The sequence below is a fragment of the Schistocerca nitens genome, chromosome 2, assembly GCF_023898315.1.
Source record: "Schistocerca nitens isolate TAMUIC-IGC-003100 chromosome 2, iqSchNite1.1, whole genome shotgun sequence".
Taxonomy (NCBI): Eukaryota; Metazoa; Arthropoda; class Insecta; order Orthoptera; family Acrididae; genus Schistocerca; species Schistocerca nitens.
The window spans coordinates 397,601,836-397,628,228 of NC_064615.1; the positions used below are offsets into that span (position 1 = coordinate 397,601,836).

Consider the following 26,393-nt stretch of genomic DNA (forward strand, 5'->3'; position numbering starts at 1 on the left):
GACTTTCAGCCTGTATATTTATAACTTGACTTGTCCAATGTCTTATGCATAACCTGCTATGTAGACAACAGGACCAATAATAAATAAAATACAATACAATACAATACATTTGAACAGAGAAATAGTGTGGAAGCAGATGTTTAGGTTAAAGGATTGCTTATGTGTGTCGGGTCAAATCCTCTGTACTTACTTTATACTGTATAAGCTGAAGTTCTCCAGACACTCAACGCTGTTGTCAACCTATCTTACATGAAACTGATCCCTGCAGATGTTTCACAATTCTTACAAGACCTCATTTTTAGTCCTAAAACCAGGTTTTTTCATGTAAATAACCTGCTTTCTCTTACTCATTCCCTTTAATGGAAACATTTCTTTGTCACTATCTTACTGACCACAGGAGAGTCAGCTGAAAACTAACTGTTTAAAAAAAAGTTTTGCACATGATACACTATTTGCAAAGTTTGTGTATTTCTGACCAGAAACTTCTTTCCCAATACTATTCTCGCCACATGAAATCGCTATGTACAGACACCACTGGAAAGGACATAAAGGTGGATGAGCATTCATTCTCAGCATAGTTGATTAGAGCACATTGTTTCTTGTGTACAGTGTCAGTCTGTCTATGTGCCTAGGAGAATCATTTCAAGGTTAGACCAGGCCGATGTGCATTGTCACTTTATGAGAAGCAAGGTTGTCAGTATGAGAGGTTGCTTGCCCAAAAGGTGTACACAAAAGTGATGTCAACTGAACATTCAGTTGCTGTTGTGAGAGACCTACTAGTGATGATCTCTCATATAGCAGTCAACAATACAAGCTGAGGACCACTACCAACAAATTATAGCTTGTAGGTATGTAACAGAATTATGTGCTTCTTTTCAGGAGTCTAGTGGGACAGCTGTAGTAACCCAGACAGTGATGATGGTGATGATGATGATGATGATGATGATGATGTCCCATACTCCAAGGAGCATGGCGATGATGCGGGAGACCCGCACCACCGACTAGGCAAGGTCCTAGCAGAGGTGGTTTGCCATTGCCTTCCTCTGACTGTAATGGGGATGAATGATGATGATGAAGATGACACAACACCCAGTCATCTCGAGGCAGGGAAAATCCCTGACCTCGCCGGGAATCATACCCAGGACCCTGTGTGCGGGAAGCGAAGAACGCTATCACAAGACCACGAGTTGTGGACAACCAGACAGTACACAATCAAACTTGGCATCAAGGAATCTATTACAAACATCACAAATCCCCTGGAATTGTGTCACATGAAGATGGTGGACAAGGGAACACCAGGAATTAAATCTGGATCGATGACATACGGTTCTCTGCAGTGACGAGTGCAGGATTTGTCTGACATCTAACAGCTATTGGTAAAAGCTTAGAGGCAACCATGTATCAATGAACGTATCAGGTATGCAGTTCCATAGGTTCAGCAGGGACACCAGTAAGTTGTATTTCAGCTCTACAGTCAACATTTCAGTGATGGGTTTGTCTGTCAAGAAGGTAAGTACACTACATTTATTTTTTTTAAGAATAATAGAACAGAATAATCATTTCAGCTAATATGAACCTGATGAAGTGAACTTGGGATCAACTGAAATTTATAGTGCTTCATGACAGGAATCCTCTTCATAATTTCCTAACACAGTGAATGCCCTAAGGACAGCTGCCACGGAGGAGTGGGGTAGGCAGGAGGAGCAACTTCTCGGCCACCATGTACACAGGTTGCCTAGAAGGACCCAAGTATGTTACAATGCTCAAGGTGGAGCAACGATGTATTACATGTTACCCAGTAGCATATTTTCACACTTCACAGATTTGGAAAGGTGTGCCCTTTCATAGAAACTTTATTTTGGTTATTGTTTTTACAGTAAATTTTCTTTTTAGGTTCATAAGCCATACTCTTTCACTCTCTGCTCCCTTGTACCTACACTGACACACATTTGAATATGTGCAGATGGTACAAACCTTTTCTTTGTGCAGTTTACATAGAACATTCTCAGTTTCCACATTTCTCAAGCTCTGATCCTCTGTACTTTTCACCCAGCACATCCCTCGCAATCTTTCAGAAATTTTTCACCTTCAGCCTGGCTTGACTCCATTATCCAAACCATTTCCCAGAAAGTCATGACATTACAGGTATTCGTGACCTTAGCACCTATTCTGATATGACTATTATGCAGATGAGGTTCCACACAGTGGTCATTAATTGTAGTACCTATGTGGCTGAATGTGTCTTCCTGTGACCCCAATCCCAACACGATTCCCAACAGATTCTCAGAACATTACGTTCATCTCAAAATCTTGTACCTGTCCAGGTCTCCCTCCTAACACTGGTACCCCTTCTACTGCCACCTTTCACCTGCTCCCAAAGCTCCACAATCTCAAACCTGCAGGTCTGCCTACTGGTTGCCTCTTTTGTTGCTCATTATGTAACTCATACAGAAAGATCCTCGATGAATGTTGACAAGTGCCCCTAATCTGCTGTCTGCAATTCCTCATAGTTCCTATCCCATTATCACCCAACTCCTTTCTTGACATTGAGGATGCTACATCCATGTACACCAAAGTCCTTCATAGGTAGTTAAGATTCACCGGACAATTTCATGTCTTGGAGTCATGTCAAGGAGAGCCTGTGCTCTTTCCTCCACAATCTCAACACCTTCTGCAAAATCTATTTAACATGGTCCTTCTTGATTGAATGAGTACCTTCCACTCAGGTGGCTCTCTAGTATCTTCTGGGTATATCAAATGCGTCTAACGCCAACAGTATCTCCGTTTTGACAGATGTCACCTGTTTCACATTAAGAAGTTATTTCCTTACTGCCTTGGAACATTTGGGTTACACATTTGCACCGGGAAGCAAGAGTTAGCCAAATTTAACCATAAACTCATCAGAGTCTTCAAAGACAAGCAATGTCCTGGTTACCTGTTGCAAAAGATTATTTTCCATGCCATCTCTTCCTGTAACAACAACAAAGCTGTAGCATTGCCAAGCAGTTGCTGAACGATACTTCTTTCATCACCCAATATGTCCCAGGGCTCAAAAAACTCAACAACATACAAGGGATGAGGAGTATCTTATTCAAAATCCAACCCTCATCACACCAAGTAATATTTTCTCATCCACCCTCCTTTAAAAAATATTGTACACAACCCTAATGTAAGCCCAGTTCCCAGTCCTTTGGTTGGTTGGTTTGTAGGATTGAAGGGACCAGACTACTACGGCCATCAGCCCCTTTTTCCACGAACTTGAAACACCCACAAGGAATAAAAACAAACAATGGAGATGACAAGAGACGACACAGGACAAGAAAGACAGAGACCAGACAAAAGGAATTAAAATCACACCGAGTGCGACAGTGGTTGGCCGACAACAAAAAACGCCAACCACCAAGAAATGCACAAAAGCCCCAGCCAAAGGCCAGACTCAACACAAAAGAAAAGGACAAACACTTAAATCAAGTGATAAAACCCCCCAGCATCAATAAAACTCAAAACTAAATCTGCCATCACAACGTCATCTAATAAAAGAGCAGGAAGCGTATAAGGCAGCGCAAACGTCTGCCTGACTGGAGTTAAAAGCGGGCTGTCCAACAAGATGTGGACCACAGTCAAAGCTGACCTGCAGTGACATAAAGGTGGGTCCTCGCAGCACAATAAATAGCTGTGCGTCATTGAGGTGTGGCCAATGCACAGCTGGCAGAGGACAACAGGGTCCTTGCGAGAGACCCGCAAGGAGGAGCGCCACGAACTGGTAGCCTCCTTGATGGCCCGAAGTTTGTTGGGTGAAGGAAGGGCACGCCATTCTTCACCACAGGTGCGAAGTACCTTCTGCCGCAAAACTGACCTGAGGTCACTCTCCGAAAGGCTAATCTCCAAGGCTGGTGCACCGACAGCCTGTTTGGCCAGCGTGTCAACATGTTCATTTCCCGGGATGCCTACATGACCCGGGGTCCACACAAAGACCACAGAGCGGCCGCAATGGGCAAGAGTATGGAGGGACTTCTAGATAGCCATCACCAGATGAGAGCAAGGAAAACACTGGTCGATAGCTCTTAAACCGCTCAGGGAGTCACTATAGATAACGAAGGACTCACCTGAGCAGGAGCAGATATACTCTAGGGCGCGAGAGATGGTGACCAGCTTGGCAGTGAAAACACTGCAGCCAGCCGGCAATGAGTGTTGTTCCGAATGATCCCCTAGAGTAAGAGTATAACAGACACGACCAGTAACCATCAAACCGTCAGTATAGACAATGTCAGAGCCTTGAAACGCAGCAAGGATTGAAAGAAAGTGGCGGCAAAGGGCCTCAGGAGGGACCAGTCCTTTGGGCCCTGTGCCAAATCGAGCCAAAGGCATGGGCGGGGCACACACCACGGGGGTATACATAGAGGGACCCGGAAAAGAGGTGGAAGATGGAAAACCTCAAGCCCAGAGAAAAGAGCTCTGATGCGAAGCACAATCGTACACCCTGACCAGGGCCGCCATACCTGAAGATGGACGACCGACTGAGGGAACAGGAGATAATAATTGGGATGCCCAGGCAAGCTACAAACGTGTGTAACATAAGCAGCCAGTAATCGTTGGCACCGGAACTGCAATGGAGGGACACCGTCCTCCACAAGTATTCTGTTGACAGGGCTTGTCCCGAAAGCTCCAGTGGCGAGTTGGATCCCACTGTGAAGGATGGGGTTCAGCAACCAAAATGTGGAAGGGGATGCCGAACCATAAGCCATGCTCCCATAATCTAGACGGGACTGAATTAATGCCTGCTACAGCTGTAAAAGGGTAGACTGATCAGCACCCCAGCTGGTGTGACTCAAGCAACGAAGAGCATTAAGATGCCGCCAGCATGTTTGTTTAAGCTGCTGAATATGAGGCAGCCACGTCAACCGGGTATCGAAAACCAATCCCAAAAACCGATGTGTCTCCACCACAGCAAGAGGTTCGCCGTAAAGATAAAGCCGTGGCTCACGGTGAACAGTGCATCGCCAGCAGAAATGCATAAGGCAGATCTTGGCAGCTGACAACCCAAGACTGCGCCTTTCGGTTAGCACCCTGCAGCATCTGCAATGGCAGTGGAGCTATAGTATAGACAGAAGACGTCTGCATACAAGGAAGCTGAGACAGATGTTCCCACCTCTGCAGTGAGCCCATTAATTGCATTCACTTAAGACAGATCCTTGTGGTACCCCATTCTCCTGAACGCGGGAGGAACTATGGGAGGCCGCAACTTGCAAATGGAAGGAACGAAGCGACAGAAAATTCTGTATGAAAATCGGGAGCGGACCCCAAAGTCCTCAACCATGAAACGTAGAGAGGATGTGATGTTGCCATGTCATATCGTATACCTTCCGCATGTCAAAAAAGACGGCAACCAGATGCTGACGGCAGGCAAAGGCCGTACGGATGGCAGACTCCAGGCACACCAGATTATCGGTGGCAGAGCGGCCTGCCATTGCGACGGGAACTCATCTTCAACCCAGATACGGTTAAAAAGGTCTAGGAGGCATCGCTGGCAGTCCACTGAGAGGTGTTTGAGCATCTGACAGTGGATGTGATCTGGCCCAGGAGCTGTATCAGGGCAAGCGGTCACTGAATGGAGCAGTGTACGATTCAGGGTGGCGCGTGTGAAATGAAAGACTCCGACGTTCCAACTGCTCTTTCACTGAGCGGAAGGCCACTGGGTAATTCGCAGAAGCGGAACTCTGAGCAAAATGCTCTGCTAAGCAGTTTGCAATTGTGTCGGAGTCAGTACAGACTGTTCCATATAGTGAAAGCGCGGGTACGCTGATTGGGGTCCAATAGCCATAGAGTTGCCTCCATCTGCGATGGAGAGGTGCAGGGGCCAATGGTGGAGACACCCCTTTCCCAGCACTCCTGTTTGCATTGGTGAATGAGGCGACGGGCTTGTGCATGGAGCCGTTTAAAGGTGACGAGGTGTTCCAATGATGGATGCCGCTTGTGACGCTGGAGTGCCCGCCTGCAATCTTTAATCGCCTCAGCGATCTCGGACAACCACCAAGACACAGTCCTCCGCCGAGAGGACCCAGAAGAACAGGGAATGGGAGTCTGCGGCAGTAATGATGCCGGTGGTGACCGAGTGAACCACCGCATCAATGGTGTCACTGGAAAGAGGCTCAATAGTGGCAATGGAGGTGAACAAGTCCCAGTCAGCCTTATTCATAGCCAATCTGCAGGGGTGCCCAGAAGAGTGACGCTGTGGCAGTGACAGAAAGTGGTCACTACCGCACAAGTTGTCAAGCACAATTCATTGGGCAGATGGTAACAGGCTAGGGCTGCAGATTGAAAAGTCGATGTGTGAAGGCACCATTATTTAGAGAGGAAGGTCGAGCTGTGCCAATACTTGCTCAACAATACTGCCTCGACCTGTTGCCACTGATCCACCCCACAGAGGGTTATAGGTGTTGAAGTCGCCCAGTAACAGAAAAGGTAGCGGCAATTGGGTTATAAGCACAGCCAGGATATGCTGCGAGACATCACCATCTGGTGGAAGATAGAGACTGCAGACAGTAACAGCCTGAGGCATCCACACCCGAAGAGCGACAGCCTCATAAGATGTTTGTAGAGGGACAGACTCGCTGTAAAGGGAGTGAAGGATGTAGATGCAGACGCCACCAGATACCCTCTCATAAGCTGCCCGATAGCCACGGATGGCGGGGGGTTCACATTGATGGAAACCAAGTTTCCTGAAGAGCAATGCAGAGGAAAGGGTGAAGGCTGAGAAGTTGTCGCAGCTCAGCAAGATGGTGGAAAAAACCGCTGCAGTTCCACTGGAAAATGACATTGTCCATGGCCGAGAAAGGCGTGATGGGACCGAGGAGGCAGATTACGTCACTGGGTCACTTGCTGCCACCGATTGAGTACCTGAGCTAGTGACATCCATCGTGTCTGAGAATTCGGCGAGCTCTAGGTCCTCAGCCAATGCCAGAATCTCTATGTCGCCCTCAGATGCAGAGCTTGTAGGTTGCGGTGGGGTGGGTGCCACCACAAGTTCCTTTGTCTTAGAGGTCTTCTTCTGGGACTTTTCTTACTGCTCCTTGGGTTTCACTGGCTGGGAAGGCTTCACTGATTCAGTTTCCGGGACAGAGGAGGATCACGAAGCCCTACAACCAGCTGCTTGTGGGTTCTTATGCCACTGCCGGCGTCATTCTTCCCACTTGTGGAAACCTCGGAAGGGAGGGACTCAAGGGACCCCTTGTGAGCAAGAGGAGCCAAAGAAGTTGGACGTTTCTCCGGCTTAGAAGCGGGGACGGACGTCCCCGATGGGTGGGGGGGGTGTTGCTCCCGAGGTAGGTGGCACAGGAGCAACAGGGTAGGCAGTGCCCTCCCCCATGGGCAAGGGGGCCTGTGGAGTTGTAGGGCTCAGTGTGCCGACTGGAATTCGCTGAACTGATGGGGCCATCACAGTTGTCGTAGCGGCGGCGTATGAGAAAGTCATTCGCACAGGATTGAGTCATTCACATTTCCTCTTAGCCTCAGTATAGGTCAGTCGGTCCAGGGTCTTATATTCCATGATTTTCCGCTCTTTCTGTAAGATCCTGCAGTCTGGCGAGCAAGGTGAATGATACTCTCCGCAGTTGACACAGATGGGAGCCAGGGCACTTGGAGTATTGGGATGTGATGGGCGTCCACAATCTCGACATGTGAGGCTGGAAGTACAGTGGGAGTCCATATGGTCGAACTTCCAGCACTTAAAGCACTGCATCGGCAGAGGGATATAGGGCTTGACATCACAGCGGTAGACCATCACCTTGACCTCCTGTAATGTATCACACCCTCGAAGGCCAAGATGAAAGCACCATAGCAACCTGATTATCCTTCGGACCCCGATGAATGTGTCAGACGAAATGAACACCTCAATGCTCTAAATTGGCGCATAGCTCATCATCAGGTCCCTATGGAAAATAATACCCTGGACCATATTTAAACTCTTATGGGGTGTGATGGTAACTGAAACATCCCCCAACTTGTCACAAGCAAGTAACCTTCATGACTGGGCCGAGGATGCCTTTTTTATCAATACTGATCCAGAGCGCATTTTGGAGAAGCCCTGCACCTCCCCAAACTTGTCCTCAAAATGCTCTACGAAGAATTGAGTCTTTGTTGACATGAAAGACTCCCAATGAACTCTCGTACAAACTAGGAAGGGGACGAATATGTGTCACTGCCATCCTGAGCCTTACACTCTTCCCACGGTGTGGGCAGGGAGGGGAACGATTTGGGATCATATTTCTGAGCATTGAATTGAGCCCGAGAACGCTTCGAGACTGCTGGCGGCTGGCCGCCAGCAAGAGATGATGTACCGTACTTCACTGCGGGTCATCCCCCCAAGGGCCCTCCCCATGGGCGCCACCCAGCCTCAGCAAGAGCCACCTGGCAGGATGGCCATTGCCGGGAGTCCCAATGCCCCAGGGAGATAGGCATCTACTCCTTGGCATACGTGGGGAGTTAACGGTGCAGGCATCAGCAGAGCAATCCCTGCGTTGTCAGGGGGCTACAACCAACAGGGTACATGGCAGCCCCACCACAACGGACTGGCTACCATGCTGGATATGAGGTGCAGAGAAGACCACGGTCATCATCAATGCAGAAATCAGCAATGAATAGTGCATGGTGGAAAACGCACCCAGGAAGGTGTACTCACCCAAGAGATGGAGAATAGGCAGGACTGCAATGCGACGATGAGAAAGTGGGCTAAAGATCTCAATGCACGATGGACACAGTGCATCTTGTAAGGCGCCCTTGCCGAATTGGCTCGCTCTTCAGGAAAATTTTGAAGAATGGAGGTCAAACCCTACAGGGGACCATCACATAAAGGCCAAAACATGTGAAACTCCCTTTTAGTCGCCTCGTACGACAGGCAGGAATACCTCGGACCTATTCTAACCCCCTGACCCACAGGGGGGTCCCAGTCCTTTATTGCACATATCATTCTGCAGTGGTTGACCCAGATGCAGCATTTAAATGACACACACACACACACACACACACACACACACACACACACACACACAAATTATCTCCTGCTACAGGGCTGTCACAGTCATTTCCAATACCATAAAAAAATACTGGCAAAGTGAAAAATTGCTTCTAAGAATAAAATTTATAAACCGTCAAGTTTTACCTTTGCTTGCATGCCTATGACTTTGTTCTAATGTAACAATGAAAACAATTAATTATAGACAAAATTATTTTATTTGACAGATAAAAAATCTACTCACCAAGTGGTGGCAGAATAAACACATAAAAGACGGTTGTAATTGGCAAACTTACAGAGCCAATGATTTCTTCTTCAGGCAGAAGGATTCAAGGGGAAGGAAGAGGGGTGAAGAAAATGGTTTGGAGAGGTCTAGGAAAAGGGGTAGAGTTCGGGAAAGCCACCCAGAACCACCGGTCAGGGGAGACTTACTGGACAGAATGACAAGGAAGTAAGTCTCCCCTGACCTGCGGTTCTGGGTGACTTTCCTGAAATATACCCCTTTTCCTAGACCTCTCCAGACCTTTTCCTTCACCCCTCTTCCTTCCCCTTCAACCCTTCTGCCTGAAGAAGGAGCCACTGGCCCCGAAAGCTTGCCAATTACAACCCTCTTTTATGTGTGTGTTCTGCCACTGCTTGGTGTACTAAGTTTTTCTATGTTATAGTAACAGCAGCAAACAATTATTACTGATTCATTCATTTGTGAGTCACATCAGATTTTTTTTTTTTTCGAAGTACACTGGTGTGCAGAAACTTATAACACAGCTCGATGAACCTTTGACCATACATAGAAAGAACTAATACAATATAGCACAAAAGATATCTGAAAGAAATATACATTTAACAAAAAATGACACTTTTATTCAAAGACAATTATTAGACTGAACTCACTGCAATTCCTCTTGATATTACAAAATGTGGAATGTGGTTATCAATAGATTGTACGATCAGCACTGACAGCAATCCATGCTCTGAATGCGCTACCATGTTGGCCCAAAGCTGGTAAGGAGTTCTTGTGGTAGGGCATTCCATTCCTCCTGACAATTGTTGGAGTAGTGTTGGTCCATATGGATGGTCTGCAATACATCTCCCCAATGCATCCCATACACATTTGATGGGATTTAAGTTGGGAGGAAGGACAGGGCAGTCCATTCACTGAATATCATTTCGCTCCAAGAGCTGCTCCTCCAGTGCAGTTCAATAGAGTCGCGCACTGCCATCCATAAAAATCAAGCAAGCACCAAATGCTCTTCTGAAAAGATGTCATGGGGGAGGAATACAGCATCACAGAAACACTGACTGGTGAGAGTACCGCCTTTAAATATTCGTAGGTTGGTAAGCCCATGCAACATTATTCACCCCACACCATAACAACTGGACTGCTAAAACAATTATATTGGACAATGCTGGATGTACCCTCATATGGTGAGAGGTGGGAAAAAGTAATGTACCCAGGAGCACTGTCGAACACAATCTTACTTTTTTTTTTTTTTTTTTTTGCCCAGGTGTTAAAGCATGGGGAGGCATAATGTAGTATGGGTGTACTGACCTCCAAATCTTTGAACATGGTACACCCACCAACCAATCTTATTGTGATGCTGTACTCCTTCCATACACAAGCCTTTTCATGGATGGATTTGGCCCCTACTCAATCTTTATGAACAACAATGCGCGACTGCACTGAACACTGAATGCGGACCAGCTCTTGGAACAATAGGCCATTAGCAAGACTTAAATCTCATTGAACACGTGTGGGATGCAATGGAGAAATGTACTGCAGCATGTCTGCATGCACCAATGCTCACATAGCGATTGTCAAACTACAGAGATAGAGGAATGGAACACCCTTACACAATAACTGCTCTCTGTGGTGATCTCACACCCTAATTAAGAACTGTGTCCTGCCATTTGTAATGTCCAGAAATCATCATTAATCACAGTAACTTCAGTGTAATTATTGCCTTTGAATAAAAGTGTCATTTCTTTTTGTTTCATTATGTATTTCTTTCAGTTACCTTCTGTACTGTACTACAGAGTAGCAGTACTTTCTATCTATGGTCCAGGGACTGATGACCTAAATTATGTGCACCAATACATATGCAAATACAACATACATAGCAAGGAACATATTGTCTAAAATAAAAAAGTGAATTTAGAAATACTGCTACACAGGCACAAGTGCTATCAAATAAAGCATATCTCTCAGAAGAAAGTTTTATGTGAATCATAGGTTCAAAATTATTTCACATTACATGAATGATATGGAAATGACAAGTAACTTTCTTACTCTGAATGAATGGCAGTGAGTCTCCTTAAATCCATCTGGAGCAGATACAAAGAAATATGGAGAGAATCCATGTACATGACAGCATACAGAATTTCTATCCATTGTAATACCATACATTCTCATTACTGGAACAGGACCTAGTTGTGAACCTGGCATTCCAGTTAATGGTTTACCTGGAATATAAATTCTAGATAAATGATGAAGAAAATATCAGGAAATAGAATAGAAAGAACTGCTAATGAACATCACTAAATTGTCAGTGACAATACTGATTTTGGTACCTGTGTAATGATCAATATCTATTTGTTGAAATTCTATGGTATCTGTGCTGGGATCTAATTGAGGTGGCGGAGGACGACTCCATTTCATGTCTGTGTGTTCTGTTTCTGGGCCCTGGAAAAGTTTTATTTTCAGTTATGGAGTATATAATGCTTATCTTACAATAGTATCATAAATGAGGTTGAGTTTTCTAATTACACAATTGAACATTTGTCTACTATGCAAAACTGTATAGACTGTTTGGGAGCAATACAAATATTACAAGATTCCACAATTGGATCAAAGAGAGGATCCACTTGAGAAAACTGCAAAATTACAGGAAGACATAACGTCTGGCCAGTACTTACCTTCTGGAGGTAAATATTGGCCAATCATTCTGTCTCCATGTAAAAATTTACAACTGTAAGAAAAATCCACATTCAGGTGATATCATGAAATGAAATGCTTGATATCATGAACTGAAATGCTTTTTTGTCAATTTTTTTAATGTAAAAATATTTTAAGCATTTCTTTTATGTTTGATAGTGCTCAGCTTTTATTAACCTAGGTGAATAAGGTAAATAAATAGAATAAATGTCTATCATATTCAAGAAGAAATGGAAAGCACCTTAACTGGAAATCCAAACATTGCAATTATTAGAAAGTAATCTGAAAAAGTATGGCAACAAAGATAGCAAATGAAACAGATAAATCTGTAATAATTTTATTTCCAGGGGGACTGCAGAAAAAAATGAAGATATAACAAGCAGCTTGAGCACTTATCAAAACAAATTAACTTCCTTGTGATAACAGCAAAGTGACGTAATGGATAACTACTGAGAGATAATAACTGCTGATAAAAGCCACCAATTCAGAATGTAAACACACTGCAACCAGGAAAGATTCTACAAAATGTAGCCACAAAACTTGAGCTGCTACAAATAAAAATTCATGAAGTGAGGCCAATATACCTCATGCAATGAAGAACGGTGTATCTAATTAGTAGATTTAACATTAGTAGGGCATATGATGATTGTCAAGTTAAGTAATGTTTATATGGTAAGATATATTAACAAAGTGAAACAACTATTACAAACTAATACTAGTTCACTACTGTTAGGTTCCAGAAAATTATTTGTTCTTTGGTAAAAGAAAAAAAAAAAAAAAAAAAAAAAAAAAGGAAAAAAAAAAAAAAAGAACAACATAATATAATTAACAGACAAGCAACAGATTTTTCATGGAACAACAATTACCTTCTTGCTTACGAAATAGTGTCCAATAAGAGTCTTGGTTCCAATGAGCATTGTTACTTGTGCAGTCAGCAGGTACAGTTTATTCATGAATATAGTCTGTTATTAATTTTACAAGGATTCTCAATCACTTTATTTTTTATTTTTTGGAAGATCTCTGCACTGAATTGTGAACTGCTTTTATTCATCTCATGATGTACATTTGCAATTCAATTGGTCTGTGTACATGAGCCATGCCAAAAATTTATAATACAGTTACAACGATTTTTACATTAATAAATAATAGCACTACAATTAATAATAACACTAAGGATATTTTTTGGAATGTGTAACACATTGTACCCAGCTCAAATTTCCAGTTTGTCCTGCACGAATTCATACACTGAGTAATAACATTTCAGTGTCAGTGTCTCAAATAGCCTTCTTTTAAGTGGACCTTTTTATTACAAATTTTCATTCCCATGTATTGAGGTCCCTGGCCGTACAGTCTGTGGTGGTGGGTGGGAGCATAAAATTTTCTTTGTTTTTAGTATCATGTGAATGGACAAAATGGATTCCCTCAAATAATTCATGCCTGTGTACAAAAATATAATAATCTCATATACGTATATGGGTGGCAGAGATAATATTTTAAGTTTTCTAAATAATGGATGACATGGTTCTTTTATGATTTGCAGTGCTAATATTTCGAATGTTTTCTTTTTTGTATTTTTAGTATCTGCACTATGTTTGTCAAGTTATCCCAAAAAGCAATGCCATACCTAATAATGGATTCAAAGTAGCTAGTATATGCTACTTCTTGTGTGCCCATGTCAGTTGCAGTTGATAATATTTGCATTGCAAATGCGAAGCTGCTCAATTTGTTTGCTAAGCATTCAATGTTTGCCTGCTCGCTCAAATTTTTATCTACATTTAAACTTATGAATTTGAATGAATGAAGTTCTTCTGTATCTTGCTTGTTGTGAACAATCTTAATCCGCTCAAATTTTTACTGTTTGGTTTTGAATTGCATCATGTGAGTCTTAGATATGTTTAGATTAAATCCATTTAACTGAAACATAGTTTCTAAGGTACAGAGGGTACTGATCACTGATATGGGAATCTTTTCCAATCCTGTTCCTCAACTGAGACAGACGTATCATCTGTGAACAGAAATGATGGGAAGCTGACATTTAATAATAAGTCATTAACATAGAAGAGAAATAGGACTGGGCCTAATATGAAGCCATTTAAAGAGATGCTAACTCTGCTTTCCGTTTGATAAATAGAATTTAAGCCATTGTAGAGCACTGCCGCTAATGCCATACTTTTCAAGTTTGTAAATTAGCAATGCACAGTTTACAGAATCAAATGCCTTTGTGAGCTCGCAGAAAATTCCTACCACCTTATTTCTCTTGTCTAATGGTGAACCTATTTTCTCAATGAAACTGTTCCCTGCATCTATGGTGTTTATCCCCTGAAGTTTTGGAGTTGGGCAACAGCAAGTTCTTCAAATATTTCAGATATGACTGGGAGAATTGAGATAGGGCAATAAGTTCCCATGATATCTCTTGATCTCTTCCTGAAGAGTGGTTTGACTTCAGCATATTTCAGTACCTCTGGGAAACAGCCATCATTAAAACATTATTTATTACTTGAGCTAGTGGGTTCGCAATTTTATTGTCTGCCGCTTTAATAACTTTGGTGGGCATTCCATCCCAACCTGCAAATTTTTTTGTTTTTTAATGTTAGAATAGCATTTTTTACATCCTCCAGAGAAACTTTTAAGAATTTTGTAAGGTTTTTAGAGTTTTCACTCAGGTCAAAGGGATTTATTTTGTTGCGACAATCAATTACACTTACATCAGACTTTGCTACATTAATAAAGAATTCATTAAAGTACTCTGGTATTTGAGTTGGAGTTACAATAGTATTTCCTTCAATGTCAATTTTTGAAATTTCTTGGTTACAGGCTTTAACACCTAACTCAGATTTAACGACTGGCCACACAGCCTTTGTCTTCTTTTTACAATTTAAAATTAGCATGTTATTTGCCAGTTGTTTTGCTGCCTTGACATCTCTTTTAAATATGGTTTTATAGTGTCTAACATATTCAATGAAATTAATATCTTTATTATATTTTAGTTATCTATATAGTTGCCTTTTTCTTACACTGGAAATTTTTATGCCCTGGATAATCCACATCAATTTATTTGTCATTTTATTGCTGCAGGGTCTAGGTGGAAATGTATCATTAAAGACACCAAGAAAACTGATTACTCACCAAGCGGCAGCAGAACACACACATAAAAATGTCTTTCCTCCTCTCCCCTGACATGCAGTTCCAAGTGAATTTCCTGAAACCTACCTCTTTTCCTAGACTTCTCTAGTACTTTTCCTTCATCCCTCTTCCTTCCGCTTCAACCCTTCTGCCTGGAGAAGGAGCCACTGGCTCCGAAAGCTTGCCAATTATAACCATCTTTTGTGTGTGTGTTCTGCCGCCACTTGGCGCATAGACGTTTTATCTATATAATTTTGTCAATAATTGATTGTTTTAATTGTTATAAGAAAACTATTTAGGAATTTCTCTAAGTTTTCATCACCTGAGTTATAATGATTAAAAGGTCATGTTTTATTTTTTTTATTTTAGCTTGTTACTAAATATTAACAAGTTTTTTTTTTTTTTTGCTAAAGTTCCTATTCATACGGGTTCTCATACGAGAAATGTTCGTGTCTATCTGTGGCAGCTCAATGAACAATGCATAATAATTTGAAATACCTAGATCTAGACAAAATTTACACACATCTTCATACACATAATTAGTTAGAACATTGTCAATACAGGTTGCTGACTGACCATTGCCTCTGGTAAATTCAAAGAAATTAAATTTGAAACCTTATTTATTTATTAAGTCTGTGAGCCTTGAAGCATAGCTACTATCACATGTGATATTAATATTAAAATCAGCAGCTATTACAATTTTTTTTCCCTCTACAAAGATCTTCTAGCATAATTTGAAGCTTAGATAAGAATAGTTCTGTTGTTGACATCCCTGGAATTCTATATATTGAGATTATTAAAACATTTGCTAGTGAGTCCACTATTTCTACACAACAGCTCCAAACATACATTCTTCATTGAAATAATTAAAACAATTTCTGGTCTCATAATTAATATCACTATGTGGAAGTATACATGAGCCTCCTACAATATAGAATTCTGCTCTGAAGCACAGCCAAGAAGGAAGAATCTCTTTGGCAATTATTCACCTGTCTTGCATTGCAGTTGTTCAAAATTCAGCTGAACAGGTGTTTACAATTAACAACAAATATTGCTAGAGCATCATTCAACAGGAAGAAAAAGAATGAATCCCTAATACTTGAAAAGACCAGAGCAAGTTTAACAACTTGCATCTACTTAAAAAATATTATTTCTCCTTAAAATGGAAGATGATAGTCTCCCAAATAAGCTAGTGCCCTATTGCAGCCAACAAAATATACTACATGAGCTTCTTAATCAGTTTGTATGTTGACTGCAATATAGCTTGTCACTGAGGCGGACACTCAGAATTTTTACACATAGGGTAGTTTCTTTAGTGTGTCACCATTAATGTCTATTTTTTGGTAAAAGCAGGTCTTTTTCAGGAGGGATAGTCAAACTTTTAATTATCACCTTGAAAAATTAAACTGTGACCATGAAACTTAAGAGACAATTTTAAACCTTCCCTACGTATTCACCTTTCACAGACTGCACTTAGTGTTATCGTGGTCAGTGTCACTGCCTCTAGATCGCTCGGTCCCGGTTTCAGTTCTCGGCTGGGCCAATTTTCTTCACTCAGGGACTGGTGTGTGTGGTGTCTAATCAAGATACAGAGGGGCTGGCCAGTACTTACCTCAGCTCAGTACAGCCGATAGATACACAAAAACAGAACCGAAAATTTACGTTCCTAGCTTTCGAAACAAATGTTCCTTCATCAGGGAGGAGAGAGGGGAAAGAAAGGGAAGAAGGGAAAGTGGATTCAGTTACTCACAACCCAGGTTGTGAAGCAACAGGGAAAGGAAAACAGGGAGGGTAGCAAGGATGGAGGCATGGTTGTCAGAGGGAAGCCAAAGATATTCTACTGTAAGTACTGTGCCAGCTTCAAACCAAAGAGGATGCATACAGAAGTAAAGAGGTATATAGTATAAAGATAAACACAACTATGTAGGATGAAAAGATGCGTGAATGGCTAAAGAGGAAAGGGAAGACTGAAGAGTAAATGGGAGTTAGGTTGTTTAACGTAGGTTCAGTCCAGGGGGATGGCGGGATGAAAGGATGTGTTGGAGTGCAAGTTCCCATCTCCGCAGTTCAGAGGGACTGATGTTGGGTGGGAGAAGCCAAATGGCACATACGGTGTAGCAGGTTCCTAGGTCCCTAGAATTATGCTGGAGGGCATGCTCCGCTACTGGGTATTGAACATCTCCTAGGCGGACAGTTCGTCTGTGTCCGTTCATGCGCTCAGCCAGTTTAGTTGTTGTCATACCGATGTGAAAGGCTGTGAAGTGCAGGCATGTCAGCTGATAAATGACATGTGTAGTTTCACACGTGGCCCTGCCTTGAATTGTGTACGTTTTACCAGTAGCGGGGCTGGAGTAGGTGGTTGTGGGGGGATGCATGGGGCAGGTTTTGCAGCAGGGTCGGTTACAGGGGTAGGAACCGCTGGGTAGCGAAGGTAGTCTGGGAATATTGTAGGGTTTAACAAGGATGTTCCGGAGGTTAGGGGGGCAACGAAAGACAACTCTGGGTGGTGTGGGGAGAATTTTGTCAAGGGATGATCTCATTTCAGGGGTTGACTTGAGAAAGTCATATCCCTGGTGGTGTAATTTGTTGCTGTATTCGAGGCCAGGATAATATTGGGTGACAAGGGGGATGCTTCTATGTGGTCTGGGGGTAGGAACATTGTTGTTGGACGGGGAGGAATGTATTGCTCGGGAGATCTGTTTGTGGACAAGGTATGCAGGATAGTTGCGGGAGAGGAAAGCACTGGTCAGGTTATTGGTGTAATTGTTGAGGGATTCATCACTGGAGCAGATACGTTTGCCACGAATACCTAGGCTGTAGGGAAGGGAGCGTTTGATGTGGAATGGATGGCAGCTATCAAAGTGAAGGTACTGTTGTTTGTTTGTGGGTTTGATATGGACAGAGGTGTGCATGTGAGCTTCAACAAGATGAAGGTCAACATCCAGGAAGGTGGCTTGGGTTTTGGAGAAGGACCAGGTGAAATTCAGATTCGAAAAGGAGTTGAGGTTATGGAGGAAATTAAGGAGTGTTTCTTCACCATGAGTCTAGATCACAAAGATGTCATCTATAAACCTATACCAGGCCAGGGGAAGCAGCTGTTGGGTCTTCAGAAAAGCCTCCTCCATGCGGCCCATGAAGAGGTTGGCATAGGACGGAGCCATCCTGGTTCCCATGGCCGTTCCCCTGATTTGTTTGTAGGTCTGGCCTTCAAAAGTGAAGTAATTATGGGTGAGGATGAAGTTGGTAAGCGTGATAAGGAACGAGGTTTTTGGAAGATCTTCAGGTGGGCGTTGGGAGAGGTAGTGCTCAAGGGCAGAGAGACCATGGGTATGTGAGATGTTTGTGTAAAGGGATGTAGCATCTATGGTGACAAGAAAGGTTTCAGGTGGGAGAGGAGTGGGAATGGATTTGAGGCGTTCTAGGAAGTGGTTTGTGTCTTTGGTGTAGGATGGGAGTCTGCGGGTGATAGGTTGGAGGTTTTGGTCTACCAGAGCTGAGATACGTTCTGTTGGGGCTTTGAAGCCTGCTACAATGGGACGGCCAGGATGGTTCTCTTTGTGGTAGGGGTACGTGGCTCAGGTGGAGTGAGTAAGTCTATGGAAGCCGTTGTGAGGCCTTGTGAGGGACCTCGGATTTTTAGGATTTTCTGCAGCTCAGTCTGGATGGAGGGAATGGGATCCTGGGTAACAGCTTTGTAGGTTGAGGTGTCGGAGAGTTGACGCAGTCCTTCTGCCACATACACCACACGGTCAAGTACCACAGTTGTGGAGCCTTTATCCGCCGGGAGGATGACAATAGAGCGGTCTGTTTTCAGCTCCGTAATGGCACGGGATTCAGCTGGGGTGATGTTGGGGGTTGTCGGGATGTTCTTCAAGAAGGACTGGATGCGAGGAATTCCTGAAATGTCTGCAAGGGATGGTTTTGGGGGAGGGGAGGAGGATCCCTTTGAGAAGGCGGTTGGAACTGTTCTAGACAGGGTTCAACACTGGGTCTAATATTTGGGGGCTGTGTTTGGGTAGTGAAGTGATATATCCAGTTCAGGTTCCGTGTGAATGAGAGGAGATCTTTAACCAGGGCAGTGTGGTTGAATTTAGGCGTGGGGCTAAAGGTTAAGCGTTTTGATAGAACAGATGTCTCTGGAGGAGAGAGGGATCTGGATGAGAGGTTTAGAACTGAACTGGGACTGGTGATACGTGGCATTTGACTGTGGTTATAGTTGAGATTTGGTCTGTGTGGGGTATGTGCTGGGATGGGGAGACTGAGTAGGGTGGCTAGGCTAGGTTTGTTGGCTATGAGGGGGGTTTGTTGAAGTTTCTGTTGTGGTTGGTGTTTGTGACGGATAGGGAGAGGGACCTCAATTCTTAGGTGTTGCACTAGCACTGTGGATAGTTTTTCCAGGTGGTGTGTGGCTTCTAGGATGATGTTCCGGAGTGTGTTCTCCAAGCAAGGGTTTGAGAGGTGGAGGACTTTGAAGAGAGATAGGAGCTGTTGGGACTGGTGGTTACCTGAAGTAGTGTAGAGATTCAGGACAAGTTGGGTAAGGGCTAAGGATTGAAGGTTCTGGAAGTCCAGGAGAGACTGGTGGAAGGAGGAATTGCACCCAGAGATGGGAACTTTTAAGGTAAGTCCTTTAGGGGTAATTCCAAAGGTTAAGCAGGACCGGAGGAAAAGTATGTGGGATTGCAGTTTGGCTACAGTGAATGCATGTTTCCGGAATGAATGTAAATAATGTGGTATAGGATTACGGTACATAGTGGGTAACTGGTGGGTAGGGAAATTAAATAGCTAAAGTTAAAATAGTAATAGTAACATGATTACTATACCTTGGGAGTTAACAGGAGTGGTAAAATTATAAGTGAATGGGTGGGGAGGGGGGGGGGGGAGAAGAAGAAGAAGAAGAGAAAAACTGAATGGTCACCAGCCTAGTTAGGCACATTAACTTGGAAATATATATTTCAGAAAATTGAAATTGGATATTAGTTATTGAATTTAATTTTGTTGAGATTTCCCTTTGAATAGCAAACAGGACACAAACTGACACAGTGCTCTCTGTACTGTGTATAGCAGCAGTTATCAATAACACACACACTGGTAAATTTTGGGGAGCAAAATTGCACCGAGCTCATACTAATGATGGCAACAATCATTAGCATTACTTAATCAAAATACTGGAACATCACTGCATGAAGTGCAGAACTAATTTTGGACATGAGATTCCCTCTTTTCTTTAGTAACAGTAATAGTTCATTTTTTTCTTAATACGAGGACAATATGATGGGGACCCATAAACTGGTATAGTTTCACTAGCCAAGGTTCTTCGAGTATTGCAAAAGTAAAAACTATCCCTAAAAGCTAATCATTCACTTAAATTACTTTGCAAAGTAATAAAATGCAATGCTGAGCTTAATTAACTTCAAAAGGAACAATTCATGATGGGCACCACAACTACACTATCTGTGAAAATGTGCATAACTTCACTCCTAGTAGTACTACTACCACAAATCGGTTCATTAAAGATTTATATGTACTTGTACAGGGTGTAAATAAAGTCTGGGAACACATACAATTATTTATTGCACAAGAACTAAACATTGTACAGATGTGATACATATTGCATTTCGAAGAGAAACTCTGAAAGTTTTTTTACAAATATTTGATATGTGAACCACGAACAATCCACAGACGTCAATACTGTAGTCAAATTCTTGCCATACCCATTCCAGAATGGCATCGTTGACTGTGGCAGGCAGTTCCCATATTCTCTCCCCGGAGCTCTGCTACATCATGTGGTAGAGGCGGTACATACAGCTGATTATGTGTCCCCAAAGAAAAAAGTCACACAGAGTGAGATCTGGTGGTCTGGGAAGCCATTTCATGAAACAGCTGTCTCCTTCTGTAGCACAGCCTATCCATCGACGTGGCAGCTCTGTGTTCAGGTACCCACGAACTTCACGATGGAAATGGGGACTTTCCACACTGTCATTGGAGCCATTTCGAGTTCATGGGACCGAGCGAGGTGGCGCAGTGGTTAGACACTGGACTCGCATTCGGGAGGACAACGGTTCAATCCTGCGTCTGGCCATCCTGATTTAGGTTCTCCGTGATTTCCCAAAATAGCTCCAGGCAAATGCCGGGATGGTTGCTTTCAAAGGGCATGGCCGACTTCCTTCGCCGTCCTTCCCTAATCCGATGAGACCGATGACCTCGCTGTCTGGTCTCCTTCCCCAAACCAACCAACCAACCGAGTTCATGGGATGCACGACGCACCAATTTCTTTGGACTCCTTATGAATGTCTTGTGTATGTGTTCCACATTCACTTCACTCACACTGGGACGTCCGCTTCTCTTTCCTGGGCACAAGCAACCCGTCGTAACGAATTTGTTGTGCCTGTGGTAAATGGCCTTCCTTGTTGGTGGCTTCTTACCATACTTGGTTCTAAACGTCCAGTGCTTCTAAACACCCATTTTGTAGCACACTTGTTTTTGTCGACTCCAACACACAGAAATTTCGCTCTGCACTTGAACGCACCATGTTTGCCACTAGCGCTGACAATCAGCAAATTACCACACTACACTGTGGCGGTATACATGAAAAAACTTTCAGGGTTTCTCTTCAAAATGACATATGTATGATATCTGTACAATGTCTGGTTCTTGTGCAATAAATAACTGAAAATGTTCCTGGACTTTATGTACACCCTGTACTTTAATCACCTGTGAAGCAGGTATTCCTGGCAATAATATTTACACAGCCTTGCACTGTAATCCCACAAAACTATATTTTATAATAAACTAAAGACACTTTAGCAAAAGCTTATACAACTTCACTTTTATGATTCTAGTTTTTAAATAATTAATGTTTTCACTTTCCTATTGATTGATTTTTAAAGTTTTGTACTTAAACTTCCTACTTTAACAATTTTTTTTGGAGCAGTCCATAAACAAAGCATCCAAATTTTACTCTTTACCTACTCCTTTTACTTTAGGCAAAAAATCGCTTTTAAACACATAAATGGCAGAACTGTTCATTTAAATCAGGATACTCAGTTTTAGTAGCACTTAGATGAGGACCCTGTGTAGGTTTGTGATCAGGGTTGAAGTTATGGTTTCGAACACGAATTGACATTTTATGCAATTATTATTGAAACAACACACAAATTAACTTGTCCATGCCATTATACATTACGTAACTGAATGTATGAAGTCTGCGAAGCAGTGACGAAGATTAGTGGCAGGTGAAATGGCGGCTAACTGCACTCACGGCTCTTGATATGCAAATGCTCTATAAAATCTCTTTTTGGCATCGGATTTTCAACTTATTAGAGCCATTCCATTATTCAATGAATACCAAATAATAGCCAGATCCACATCCGAGGCAAATCCCTTCTAATGCAGCTTCCAATAGCCTCTCTTAGCACTGTCGAAGTGTACCCATCTAAGACTAGCAACACACTGCTTGTTGATCACACAAGGAGCCATTCAGTTTGACCACCAACCCCACCTTTTACATCGTACCATGCCACTTTCATTGCGTAAGGACTTCCCTACAGTGTTTACATGTTACAAATACAAGTGTCCTAAGCATGAACCAGTTTTTAACAAACATACTTCTTTTATAAACTTATTCATATTACAATAATTTAAAATTTCAAGATATTCTTTTAGTTTTTTCATATATGTGGGAAAAATATATTTAAAAACAATTCAGCTTTCGCAACCAACGGTTGCTTCATCAGGAGAGAGGGAAGGAGAGGGAAAGACCAAATGATGTGGGTTTTAAGGGAGAGGGTAAGGAGTCATTCCAATCCCGGGGGCGGAAAGACTTACCTTAGGGGGAAAAAAGGACAGGTATACACTCGCGCGCGCGCGCACACACACACACACACACACACACACACACACACACACACACACACACACACACACACACACACACACACAAGCAGACATTCCAGTGCTTTCGTTTGATAAGTCACATTACATATATATAATAACTAACACCGGGACTGGATCAGACTCTGAATGTGGCTCTCCAGCAGGGATACGACTTCCTCAAATCCTGCCCTGAAATGAGATTCATCCTTCATGAAATCCTCCCCACTCCACCAAGAGTGTCTTTCCGCCGTCCACCTAACCTTCGTAACCTGTTAGTTCATCCCTATGAAATCCCCAAACCACTTTCCCTACCCTCTGGCTCCTACCCTTGTAACTGCCCCCGCTGTAAAACCTGTCCCACGCACCCTCCCACCACCACCTACTTCACTCCTGTAACCCGGAAGGTGTACACAATCAAAGGCAGAGCCACGTGTGAAAGCACCCACGTGATTTACCAACTGACCTGCCTACACTGTGAAGCTTTCTATGTGGGAATGACCAGCAACAAACTGTCCATTCGCATGAATGGACACAGGCAGACAGTGTTTGTTGGTAATGAGGATCACCCTGTGGCTAAACATGCCTTGGTGCACGGCCAGCACATCTTGGCACAGTGTTACACCGTCTGGGTTATCTGGACACTTCCCACTAACACCAACCTGTCAAAACTCCGGAGATGGGAACTTGCCCTTCAGTATATCCTCTCCTCTCATTATCCGCCAGGCCTCAACCTCCGCTAATTTCAAGTTGCCGCCGCTCATACCTCACCTACCTGTCTTTCAACATCTTTGCCTCTGTACTTCCGCCTCGACTGACATCTCTGCCCGAACTCTCTGCCTTTACAAATGTCTGCTCGTGTCTGTGTATGTGCGGATGTATATATGTGTGTGTGTGTGTGTGTGTGTGTGTGTGTGTGTGTGCGCGCGCGCGCGCGCGCGAGCGCGCGAGAGTGTATACCTGTCCTTTTTTCCCCCCAAGGTAAGTCTTTCCGCTCCCGGGATTGGAATGACTCCTTACCCTCTCCCTTAAAACCCACATCCTTTCATCTTTCCCTCTCCTTCCCTCTTTCCTGACGAAGCAACCGTTGGTTGCGAAAGCTAGAATTTTGTGTGTATGTTTGTGTGTCTGTCGACCTGCCAGCACTTTCACTTGGTAAGTCACATCATCTTTGTTTTATATTCAATTTTGGTTTAATTTTCTTTCTTGCTTCATCTGAATGTCGCTATCTTGTTCTAAAGATGATTAAAAGGCGATTAAGCTTTTACTCGGTATCCAACATGAACAGTGACTGAATTTCTCATTTGCAACTCAGTTGATAAATGATTACATTAGCAAATAAAATACTGATTTGCATTCAGAATCAAGTAACGAATTTGAAGAACAACATGTTCACCTTACAATATTAGCATTATTCAAAAAGCACCATAAATTTTTGTTGTCAGTAGCCATAGATTTATGATAACTTTTATTGCAAACATGTTCAAATACAACAAGAGTGTATGACACGATAGAATTTGATGCTATGTCCTTTTGTGTTTCACAAAATGTCAAATTTTAAGCAGAGAAACAGACTGTTGTGATGGCTAATTCACAGTTTCTCATATATTCCATGCACAGTTGCACTAACATTACACAAGTCAAATGTCATGTAACAGTTTGAGCAAGGTCGATACTGTGTTGAGCATTTCAGCGTATTGGGAAATCTTGAATCAGTTTCAGCACAAGTATCGTGTGCCGGAGCAACCCTTCCAAATTCTTAAAAATTAAATCTGCACATGGCCTCAGTAACCAAAGTTTCATCATCTGTAAAATTAAATGCAATAGTTCAATCTGCAGATATACGATCATGCTGTATTCTTTGACTGACGATTTTGGGGAAAAAAACCTTGTTTTATAATCGGGTAAATACGGTGAGTTGAGGGAATGGGCAGGGCAGCCCATTCACTGAATATCCTTTTGTTACAAGAGCTTCTCCACCTGCACTGTCTGATGTGGTCACACAATGTCAACCACATAAATGGAATCAGGACTGAACGCACCCCTAAAAAGATGCACATGGGGGAGGAGTTCAGCGTTACAGTGTTGTTGACTGGTGAGTGTATCTTGTTCAGATATTTGGATGTCATTACACCCATGCAATATATTGCCTGGGCCACGAAAACTATCGTGTTCAATAACGTTCTTGGTGGGATTGTCTCTTTCCCCTCTCACCATATGAGAGTATGTCCAGAATTGCCAAACATGATTGTATTGGTGGTCCAGGTCTTATGGCATGAATGGTTGTACTGACTTATCTTTGAACACAATGCACTCACTAGTCAAAGTTATTCTGATATGGCATTTCCTCTCCACATGCCCCTTCTCAGGGGCACATTTGGTCCAGACTTCATTCTACGAAAAATAATGTGTGACCGCATTGAACTGTGCAGGAGCAGCAGCTCTTGGAATGAAAGAATATTTGGTGAATGGACTTACATGTACATTCCTCTGACTTTGATTACATCAAATATGTGTGGCACACATTTGGGAGATGTATTGCAGCACATCCACATGCACCAAAAACACTCCAGCAGTTGCCAGGAGAAAGGGAACACTCCATCAGAACTCCTTACTAACCTTGCAGTCAGCATGGGAGACATTTCAGAGCATGCACTGCTGTCTATGCTCATCTTACAATCTATTAGGATCCATGTCCCGAATTTGGTAATGTCTAGGGGACAATTGTGAATCTTAGATACTTCAATGTAATTCTTATGTTAGAACGAAAGTTCCATTTCTGGTCATCACACTGTGTATTTATTTCAGCTACCTTCTGTACTATATTGTAATAGTTCTTTTTGTGTATGGTCTATGTTTCATCGAGCTATGTTACTTGGCAGTGACACATCTTGTGAAAGTTGTTTTCATCCTTAAGTTTCCACACTGTGTGTATGTGTGTGTTGTAATCCAAGCCATTATACAAAAGGATCAAAAGATAAAGAAAATTATTATTCTGTGTCTATACTATGAAAAAGATAGTTGGTACTCACCATACAGCGGAGATGTTTAGTCACAGATAGGCACAAAAACAGACTGTCAAACAAAGCTTTTTTTCAACCAAACATGCCTTCATTAGAACACACACACACACACACACACACAAAACACACACACACACACACACACACACACACACACACGACACCAGTCTCTGGCTGCCACAGCCAGAATGGTAGCAGCAGCATATAATAGGAGAAGCGAGCTGGGTGGGGAAGGGTGAAGGACAGTAAAGTAGAGACGGGGGATGGTAAAATGGTGCTTGTGGGCATACAGGGGCAAGGTAGTGAGAGGGTAGGGCAGCAGGGTGTACTCGGGAGGTTAGCTGGAGGGCTAGAGTGCCGAGTAGAGCTGGAATGGGAAAAGTGGGTAAAGGACAATGATTAATGAAGTTTGTAGCCAGGACGGTTACGAGAA

General features: G+C 43.0%; 1 protein-coding gene across 4 annotated transcripts in view; it reads right to left on the reverse strand.

Moving 5' to 3' along the window:
• LOC126236246 (DNA polymerase delta catalytic subunit) overlaps positions 1–26,393 on the reverse strand; it is a 184,892-nt gene that overhangs the window by 112,266 nt on the left and 46,233 nt on the right. The window contains exons 1-3 of one of the 4 annotated variants that reach the window (XM_049945392.1): positions 12,184–12,297; positions 11,579–11,690; positions 11,298–11,470 (exon numbers count right to left, since the gene is read on the reverse strand). The exons of 1 other annotated variant lie outside the window; for it this stretch is intronic. In XM_049945392.1, the coding sequence (XP_049801349.1) occupies positions 11,298–11,470; positions 11,579–11,690; positions 12,184–12,204 (306 nt within the window). In that variant the 5' untranslated portion in view covers positions 12,205–12,297. Of the gene's footprint in view, positions 1–11,297; positions 11,471–11,578; positions 11,691–11,923; positions 11,961–12,183; positions 12,298–26,393 lie in introns of those variants that run through there. 2 more of the 4 variants (XM_049945393.1, XM_049945391.1) reach the window with 2 other exon arrangements.